Source organism: Emys orbicularis, chromosome 8 (assembly GCF_028017835.1).
Source record: "Emys orbicularis isolate rEmyOrb1 chromosome 8, rEmyOrb1.hap1, whole genome shotgun sequence".
NCBI classification, from domain to species: Eukaryota; Metazoa; Chordata; order Testudines; family Emydidae; genus Emys; species Emys orbicularis.
The window spans coordinates 39,744,481-39,754,666 of record NC_088690.1 but is presented as its reverse complement, the minus strand read 5'-3'; the positions used below and the strand labels follow the sequence as shown (position 1 = coordinate 39,754,666).

Below are 10,186 nucleotides of genomic sequence, written 5' to 3'. Positions count from 1 at the left end.
CCTTCCTGCTACATGCCAAATGGCAAACACTTGTGACCCAGGATAGTAGAGCTATCCCTAAACTTGGTACAGAAAGATCTTTTGTGTCAGGGCTTTTTCTGCAAGTAAAGAAATAATAACTTCACATTCTTCACAAAGAAAAAAACAATTCATTCTCCCACCCTCCTCCTTCTGCCTCTCAGTCATGCACACACTCGCACACACACGGCACCATTTCACCAAGGCATCAGTCTTTCCAAGTTATGAATACTCCTGGCAATCCTGAGTCTGCCTCAGTGCAAAGACAAAACATGCTCCAGAGGGAAATATTTTCAAGCCAGAACAGTCTGTCCCACTTCCTGAACTCCACCCTTGCAAGTGCCCTGCTTGCCTCTTCAGAACTAATGCTATCTTGCTCACTTAGGCCATCTCTCTGGAGTTGCTACAGTGAGCAGGTAGCTTCTTGTCTGTCAGGTTTCAAAGGGGAGGCTTTAAAATATGCCTCCGATGGATAGTTCTAAGAAGACGAGGTGACATTGCCTGAAGACATGATTGTCTCCAGGCAGTCACCCTCATCCTTCTGTGGGTGGGAGGAATTGTCAGATTTGCTTCGACTAAACTCCATCCCTCCTATGATTGGCCTCTTGAATTTGGCCCCAGAATCTGCAGAGGGGCATTTGCAACAGCACAGGATCTTGATGAAGGCCCTCCGCATCTCTTTGTTGGTTAAGGTATAGATGATAGGGTTCGTGGCTGAATTGAGCACAGCCAGTACTAAGAAATACTCAGCTTTGAAGAGGATTGAACAGGCCTTCACTTTGCACCCCACATCCAGCAAGAGTAGGATGAACAAGGGACTCCAGCAGGCAATAAATGCGCTCAGGACAATGATCACTGTCTTGAGCAAGGCTAGAGATTTCTCTGAGCTCCTCGTGGCTTTGGTAATGTTTTTTCGAAATGTCAGACTGCGGCTCCTAGTCCTGACCATGGAATAGATCCTGCAGTAGAGGACGACAATTGATAATAAAAGACCAGTGAAAACTGTGGTGCAAAAGAGAATATAGTGCTTATGGTAGAGGGGCAGCACAGTGGAGCAACTCTGCAGGTGGTCGAGGCAGTTCCAGCCCATAATAGGGAGCCCCCCTAGGATCATGGATATCACCCAGCAGGCACTGATCAGTAGGAAGGAGCGGAAGCTGTTGCTCCCATTGTGGAGTTTCATCTTCAGCATGGTGATATACCTCTCAATGGCAATGGCCAGCAGGCTGAAAACAGAGGCTGACAAAGCTACAAACATGCTGCCTTCCCTGACAAACCACTGGGCAGGGGTGAGACTATAGGTTTTGTGTCCAGATAACAAAAGGTTGGCAGTATAAGCCACCCCAGCCAGCAAGTCTGAGAGAGCCAAATTCCCAATGAAATAGTACATGGGTCGGTGAAACTTCTTGGTTTTCCAGATGGTCAGCAGGACAAAAATGTTCTCTAAGATGATAAAGCAACAAATGATGATAAAAACCACTGAGGTCACTTTTATTCCACTGTCTGACTTCTCGTTTAACTTCCCTGTGTAGTTGTAATGTTTCTTAATGATTTCAGAGTTGACATAATCGCTGACTGAGTCATTGAAGACTTTCTTCTGGCGGCTGCTGGTAGAGCCCATGGTTCCAGGCTGAGCGGCACTTCTCCAGCCACCCACCAGAGGGTGAAGTCAAGTAGAAACCTCACGGGCCACCCTTGTGGCAGTATCTTTGAGGTGGAGGCTCCAGTGTCTGGTACTCTCTGGGTAACCTCAGACGCCACAGCCCTTAAAGCAGGGGCATAAAAAAAGCAAAGAGTCAGAGGAAGGGATGCAAACAAGGTAGCAAACTGAAAACAATATAAAACAATCTGTTCATTTCACTGCATGTCAGATTTAAATATTAGATCACAAACGAATCAGTAAGGTCCATTCACCCTCTCCCCCCACCATGTAAAAAAAATGGTTCAGCAAATTAAATAGATAAAGCTCATCCAATAAACTTTTTTTCTTAATGCAGATTTGCACAAATAAGTAGGAGGCAATGGGGCTTGCACTGAGTGTCTGGATCTCACCCAGTGCGAGGGATCCAAGGTAAGTCAATGGAAAATGCAGGTTCCATCTGTCGCTCTCAATTTCTCAAACTTTTGACATAGGAAACACCTTTTAAAAGTTCAGGTTTAGAAAGGGAAAAGGCTTGATTTGTTTTAAATGCAACTGAAAATGCACAAAATAAGTCCGGCATGAAAATCACTTGACTGGAGCGACCTCACTGTTTTTCCACTATTAACATTCTAAATGTGTTGTGAGGGAGGGCAGTTCTGCAATTTATTGATGCCATCTTGAGAAGAGGTAAAGGGGTGGGTGCTCACTGATATGTGTAAAGAGACCCATCTCAAAGCTTTAAGCAGAAAAGCTGCCCCTAATCACTTCTATTTGGCAAGATCATCCTTTGCAAAAGTTGTGCCAGTGTAAAATTCAGAAAAGCAAATAAAATAAGCTATCAAACACGTTTTGAAACAAAGGAATGAGCAAATGTCAGTTTGGAATTTAGTTATTGCAAATACAAATATACATGTATAAACACACAAAAAAGTAAATTTATAAGGCTTGTAAAATTATAGGTGCCACTTAAGGGTGGAAGTAAAACAAAAGCAAATTAGCTGTGTTAAATAATGCAAAGAAAGCAGAAAATAAAAGATTATAGAAGTAGAGAAGCAGAAAGTGGAGTCCCAGGTGCCTAGCATGTTAAGGTGTGATATACAGGAGTGATTTATTGAATGATCAGATTATTACTCCTCTATCAAATTCTCTCAGAGATCTCACTAACAAATTTGTGTAATTTTACTGTGAAATATTCTTTGCCTACTCCTGGCCAAACAGTTGCTAATGCTGAATAGTTGACAGCTGCTAAGGACACTGGCTATTCTACTTCACTCATCAAAATGAGAATCACAAAGCAGAAACTACATAAACTCTGTGTTTGTATGGTGCTTGGCACAATGGGCCTCCATTCCTGGATGTTCCTTAGGTACACTACCATAATAAACATGAGTAATAATAATTAAAGCTAAACCCACATCTACTCCAGCAGAAAGTAACGGGAGGCTCAGCTGCCTATGAAGGAAGCTCTTGAGTCAGTAATCCATCATTTATTCTGGGGAAGACTCACTCGGAGCATTGATTTCTAAATGGGGATTTATACCAAAAAGCTGTTTTCCTAGTGCCAGCGTCCCAAACTGTGTTTCCAATGCTTACCTTGCTCAGAAAGGATTCAGTCTCTGAAGCCACTGCATTGCCTGCACTCCGCATCTCTGCTGCCCCAGAAGGAACTCAACTTGCATAACAAAGCCAAGTTGGCTTTAAACGTTTCCTTTAGCTAGTGGTCTCCACCCCTTGGGTTTCATATTTTTCTAAAGAGAAGCTTTAAGCAGCGTTTTTAACTCTTCAGTGACCACAGACTGATTGCGTTGCATCTGCTCTGCTGGGTTCCTTGAAACACAGCTAAATTAGAGATCGGAACCCTAGATAGGGTGCGGTGCCCTAACTGAAATCATTCAACCAGAGAAGCTGCGGGCAGCCAGACTCAGCTCTCCTCCCACCCTTTTCTCTTGTGCCGGAGCTAGCGCTCCGCTGCCAGCTGGGAAGGGTTAAATCCCTTCTCCTTCCTGCTGCAGTGGCTGTAGCAGATCGGGGGGTGGGTGTTTAACACAAAACACACATGGAAAGAGGCGCTGAGGAGCCAGCCTCAAAGCTGGTGGGAGCCCCTCGAGGAGTCACACTGGAGCTAGCTTGGTACAAAGCAGGACTAGCCTCTTCCTCTCCCTTCTCCCCCCAGATTTCATAGCCAAGTCAGCGACAGGATTCAGATGAGGAGCTGGGGAGACCCGAGATTTCAGTCAGAGGTGGGGGGAGACCTAGCACTAAATGACTTCATTCTTTTAACCCTTGAAAGACATCCCAGGCTCCCACCTCCCAGCTACCCCCTGCTTCAGGCACTAGGCAATGTCACCATCTCTGGGATCCTTGCTCCAGAGGGGCAGCAGTGCCCCACAGGGGGAAAGGCTGTGTTTGAATCGTGTTGGCTCCCTCTAGTTGGCTTAGCATGCTTGAAATGCCTGTCGAGATGCCCACTTTGCTAAGCAAACTGGATTGAGCTAACAGACCCTTCTGCCTGGCAAGGCAGGGCAAGCGTGTGGTGAGTGGAACCCTGTACATCAGCTACCCTGGGAAAGCAGTAGTTTGGCCAGGAGAACTCCCCCCTTCAGCCCCTGGAGGCAAACAATGGCACCGCAGGTCTTCTTCCTTTTCACTGCTGCCCAAGAATATCACAGCAGCAGCCAGGACCCCACTTCTGCCGCCAACACTAGGATAGCAACAACTGAGGCCTGGGCTCCCCTCTTCCACCAGCAGACATTGGCAGGCTCCTGCAGCTCCAAAGGTTAATGCCAGGACCTGCCTCTCTCCTGAGAGCAGATGGCCTATGCTGCGAGCAGTGTGCTCCATTTGAGCTCCTTGACCATGTGCGATGACAGCATATTCAGGGGCAGCAGGTTTGTATAACTTTTGGTGGTGTCCAGAATGGGTCAAAGTCCTGACCCCCCCCCCCCACCTGCATATTGGTGCACATAACAAAATTAATGGGGTGGGGCCCAGGGGTTTGGAGTGTGGGCTCAGGGCTGGGGCAGACGGTTGGGGTGTGTGGGGGATGAGGGCTCTGGCTGGGGCTGGCGATGAGGGGTTTGGGGTGTGGGAGGGCCTCAGGGCTAGGGCAGAGGTTTGGGGTCCAGGGGTGAGGGCTCTGGCTGGGGCCAGAGAGGAGGACTCCACAGTCCCCCCAGCCCTCTCCACGCCTGCAGCAGCAAGTTCCAGGGGAGGGACCCCCCACTTCCTCCCTGGCAGCACACTCACCAGGCACCGTCACTGCACATGCTCCTAGGGGTCAGGCCCCTCTCAGGTCCAGAAGCCTCCTCGCCTCCCTGTGGTAGGTGCCAGGGATGGGGGTGGGGCTCTCATCATGTGTGCGCCTCCTCAACCTGCCGCCGGCGCTGCTCCCTTTTGTAGCCAGCAGGGACCGGCGAGGGAGCACAGCGCAGAGCGGCAGGGCAGTTGCCCGCTGCCCAGGGCACAGGCAGGGACGCTCCGGGGGAGGTGTGCAGGGGCAGCAGGCAGGGATGGAGGATGCTCCAGGGGAAGCGCGCAGGGCGGCTAGGGGAGAGACCTGGCCCCGAACATTGAGGGAGCCGGGCCCCCAGGCCCTGAATTTTCTGGAGCACGGGCACCACGGGCCCATATAACTTGCTGCCCCTGAGCATATTGACCCCAGAGCCAGGGGTCATAGGCATGGACCTTTATGCCAAATAACTAATCCATCTCTGATTCTTCCCCCTCCTGCCCATTAATTGCAACATCTACCTTTCCTATGCCTAGAGGACCACAGGTTCCAAACTAGGATTTGTCACAGATGAGAAGGAAATTCCAGCATCTCTTCTGTTCTTTCCCCACAAGAGTTTCTGTAGGTAGGGTTAAGAGGTAAAGAAATCAGGATGACAATGACGGAGACCATACCAAAAAATAGTGTCACAGTGTGCCATTTGTATGTCAGTGCATGTGCTTCTGCTTCAGCTGTGGATTTTAAAAGTAACACTTGTGAAATGAGTTGAATAAAAGGTCTGTTGTTTTTGCCTCTAAAAATGGAACATTTCTCATTGTTTTGTGCTACGCTGTTATACTTGATCCCCTTTTGTGGGGAAGTTCTTATCTACAAAAGGCAGTGTGGGCTAGTGGAATGACCATGTTTTGGGTAGCTAATAGCACTTGAGATCTGACACTAACTCCCTGTGTAGCCATGAGTAATTCACCTAAATTCACTGTGTATCAGATTTCCCATCTGTATAAAGAAAAAAAAAAAAAAACACTTACCTTTTGAACTTCCCTCACAGGGTTTGTGTGTGTGTGTGTGTGTGTGTGTGTGTGTGTGTGTGGGAGCATCCTGAGGATTGATTAATATTTGTAAATATCTGAAGATATGAAGCATTTTCATTTTGAAAAATGCTAAATATTTTTAATTAATTATTTATTATTAGAACAAAAAAGGCCGTGACAGTCACTGGTGTTGAGAGATAGTTGGCGGATACTCCATGGATAGAGAATAATGTGTGTGTGTGTGTGACAGAGAGAGAGAGAGAGAGTGAGAGAGAGAGAGAGTTACATGGGGTTTATTCACTCTTTTAAACTTCTGAAAGAAATACTATTCTGTAGTGTTTGGAATATTAACCCTTACTTGGATTGTCGATGTGGCTAACCATGCAGAAACCTTCTTTTCCCTCTTCCTTGCACTATTCTCTTTACCCCCACCCCAGATCTTATTGTGTATTGTGATGTTCCTTTGTATTTAGATTTTAATAAATTAGATATTTTATTTCATAATATTACATGCAATTCAGTTGGCAATAACAGTGCCACACAGACCAGAGCATCTTGTTTTACTTATGTTGATAGTCATGTTTCAATTGCTCCACACCTCTCCCTAAATGACTCAGATAAAATTGTACTTGAAAACAGACATTTACTCCTCTACCACAAAACTAGAATCATGAAAGTTTTTGAGACTGGAGGAAAATACAGCCGTTAAATTGCAACTGTCAGAAAAGTCATGCAAAAATAAATCATGCTTGAGGTTGACATATGCATCCCCTTGTAACTGCCTCACATACACAAATTGCATATTTTAGTGACACCCCTTATTTATTAAGACAACTAAGTGGAAGATAAGTATCTTTTTAAATGTATTCCTTTTCAGGAAATACGTTCTCATGTAACCTTACCCTGAGGTAGTAATACATGAAAGTAAGGTGCTGTACTTGGGGACTGGATGACTCAGGGTATCTCTGTAGTGAGATACATAGGCTTTCATTTTTAGGTGTCCAGTTAAAATCCAGCCTAAAATGGTCCTGACTGAAAGTTGTCCTCATCTGACTATTCAGTGGCCTATGTAAAATGGCTTGGTAATCTCAATCCAGTTCACGGGAATCAGGTGCCCACATCACAAAATCCAACATCAATGCTGGTCCACCACCCCTACTTGACATCCATGTTGGCAGCTCGTCAAACAAGAAATGGTTCATGGAGGCTGAATTATCCTCTTACCCTTTCAGATATTCTCCCTAGAACAGGCATGAGGCATGTTATTTGTCACTATCTTTCCTCTATTTCTTTTGTGATCTTTTTGTCCTCCAGGTGCCTCCCCTTTTCTTCTCTCCCAGCCTTTTCCTCTGCTTCTGCTCTTCTGCACTTTTTCCAAGGCTGCTTTCTAATGAGTCCTTTTGGTGCATTTCACTGGGTTACAAACTACAGGAGCACAGGCAAAACCAAACTTTTCTGTTTCTGGCTCTTGAACAGGCTGAATAACTCCTGTTCTTATCCTGACATCTGAGAATAAGTACTTTGCCTTATGCAAGCATTATTTCTGAGTCACAACAGCTGATCCAGTATATACAAACTCCAGGCCTACTCTTGGTTTGATTTTGCTACAGGCTGTTTAACTAGCCTGAATTGACTGTGAAAAGACAAGTGGAGCTTCAAAGAAGCCAGAGCTAGGCAAGAACTTGTTAACTCTGTTGTGCACGCATTTGTCCAAGGATAGGTTCTCTCCATAATGAATCCATATGGAGAAGGAGAATCCCCTTCCTTCAGAGGTTCTAGCATTCTACTCCTTTTAAACTGTATACTTTCCTCTCTTAAGATAATAAGAGTGCATAAAGAACTAATGAGTGCCCATCTCCAAGCAGCTCTGTTACTGCTCCAGAAATTGGCCAGCAGGAGGTGACTGCATATCTAGTGAGTTCCCCATCTACTGAGTTTATCACCTTTATGGTCTGAACAAGATATCTCAAACTGGTTCCACACCTGGGTACTCCAAATCACAGCATGAAGTGTTACTGTCCTGTCACTTTTTCAGTATAAATAGTTTTGTTTTGCATATATTATACCAAAATCAGCCCTTGTAAAGCCAGGCACAATTGAACTGACTGGCTTGCTATTCCATTGCAAGTCACAGGAGAAGCACCCATGTACACCAGGACTGAGTTTGGCCAATATCTTTCTTTTGGCTGTGCTGTGACCTTCTTCTTTTCTTTCACCCTGTAACGGGGTGGGACTCACCCCTGCGGCGCCTCCTGTTGGTCGTCCCAGGGAATTAGCTCTCCAGCCCTCGGAGCGCCCTCTGCAGGCCAGTGTCCCGCTGCCGCTGGCCCCCGTGTCCCTCCCAGACCCAGTGCCCCTTTACCCGGGGGCTTCCCCCTGGCAATACCCCCACCAGTCTCTATGGGTCTCCCCTCTCTGGGAAACACCCAACCCTCTATCCTCCGCCTATGGGCTACTGCCAGTCACCATCTAGCCCCCTTTCACTGGGGCCAACTGCAGTCTGTATAAGCCAGTCATCATAGACAAGGGAGATTTGGACCTGCTGTCTTTCCCTGCAACCCAGTACCTCCAGGAGCCTTGTACAAGGCCCTGCAGCCTGGGGAGTTGCTGGCCCGGAGCTCCCCAACTCCTCTGGCCTTTCCCCAGCCCTGCTTCACTCCAGTACCCTTTAGCACTCAGGCAGCTAGGTTCATCTCCCTCCTCAGCTAGAGGGAGACTCTTTCAGCCCCTGGCTCACAGCCCTTTTATAAGGGCCAGCTGTGCTCTGTTTGGGGCGTGGCCCCAGCTGCGGCTGCTCTGCCAATCAGCCCAGCTTTTCCCCTGCCCCAGCCCTCTCCCAGGGCTGTTTTAAGCCCTTCCGGGCAAGAGCGGGTGACCACCCTGCTACACACCCTTATTGTACCAATCCGAAATTTAAATTACATTAAATGAACATTTTGTGTCAAAGTAAAGCTGCAGGCCAATTAAGATGATTAAGTTCTTGTATAATTAATATCAGGTAAATTTCAGAAGATCTACTGAGATAACAGTTGCCCCAAATTTTGTTAAGAAATGAGACTGTGAAAATGATGACCTTTAAGCTTATGTATTACTTAAGGAATGCCATCTCAAAACCAGTGTGAACAGAGACATTATGAGTTTTTATATCAGATAGGAAATGGCCACAAATTTCTCTCCAGCTACTGATAAGCTCTCAGGGGGATACAGTAGGTCACCTGAATATGTATTTGCACTACTTACCATTGTTGTTTTTGTCTATTAATGAACTAGTTTATACTAGCATTTCATTCTTCCTGGTAAATGACAGAAAGGGAACTTTTCTGTTAGATCTCTTAAGTTTCCTAAATTTAAAATGACTGCTGGCTCCACTGTGAAGGAATGCTGTATTGAATACATCCAAAATTATCCTGCTATAAAACCTAACATCTTTGAAATTCCATATATATGGCTCATTTGAACTTTCTACTCTGGAATTACGTGTGTTCCAGATCAGGAGAAAGGTCATCTTTAGCCCAGAATTAGAGAATAAAGGGACACTGTTCCTGGATCTCAAATATATGAGAAAGCAAATTTCAGTGGGATGGATATACCAGTTAAATGTCTAGCAGTGGACTGTTATACAGCAGCCACTTCACCAGTATGTTTTCTTAAAAAGTTGGGTGTCAGGAAACCATGCGACTGAGAAAGTTTAACTACTGCATCCAGTAGTTAGAGCAGGGGTCGGCAACCTCTGGCATGCGGCTCGCCAAGGTAAGCACCCTGGCGGGCCGGGCCAGTTTATTTACCTGCTGACGTGGCAGGTTCGGCCGATTGCAGCCCCCACTGGCCGTGGTTCGCTGTCCCAGGCCAATAGGGGCAGCGGGAAGCCGCGGCCAGCACATCCCTCGCCCGCGCCGCTTCCCGCCGCCCCTATTGGCCTGGGACGGCGAACAGCGGCCAGTGGGGGCCACGATTGGTGAACCTGCCGTGTCAACAGGTAAATAAACTGGCCAGGCCCACCAGGGTGCTTACCTTGGCGAGCCGCATGCCAGAGGTTGTCGACCCCTGAGTTAGAGCAATGGTTCTCAAACCTTTGCATCAGTGACTCCTTTCACACAGCAAGCCTCTGAGTGTGACTCCCCCACCATCCACTCTGTACATTTTTTGTAGACTGCCCACAATTTTTTGCACACAATCATTTGTGCAGTCAAACCTTTGAGTCTTTGAATGCAAAAAGTGTGTGTTTCTTTAATAAGACAAAACGAAGACTGGCGATCAGGCACAATG

At 46.6% G+C, this 10,186-nt stretch overlaps 1 protein-coding gene across 1 annotated transcript; it reads right to left on the bottom strand.

Annotated features, from left to right (window-relative positions):
* Window positions 1-416: 416 nt before the first annotated feature.
* S1PR1 (sphingosine-1-phosphate receptor 1) lies at window positions 417-3,324 on the bottom strand. The gene is made up of 2 exons (XM_065409353.1): window positions 3,254-3,324; window positions 417-1,783 (listed from the first exon to the last, which is right to left on the bottom strand). The coding sequence occupies exon 2, from the start codon at window positions 1,637-1,639 to the stop codon at window positions 497-499; it is 1,143 nt and encodes a 380-aa protein (XP_065265425.1). The 5' UTR covers window positions 1,640-1,783; window positions 3,254-3,324; the 3' UTR covers window positions 417-496.
* Between the last annotated feature and the right edge of the window lie 6,862 nt (window positions 3,325-10,186).

What these genes read in the sequence shown, in the direction of transcription:
- S1PR1 (XM_065409353.1), bottom strand. Translation starts at nt 1,639, where the DNA reads ATGGGCTCTACCAGCAGCCGCCAGAAGAAAGTCTTCAATGACTCAGTC.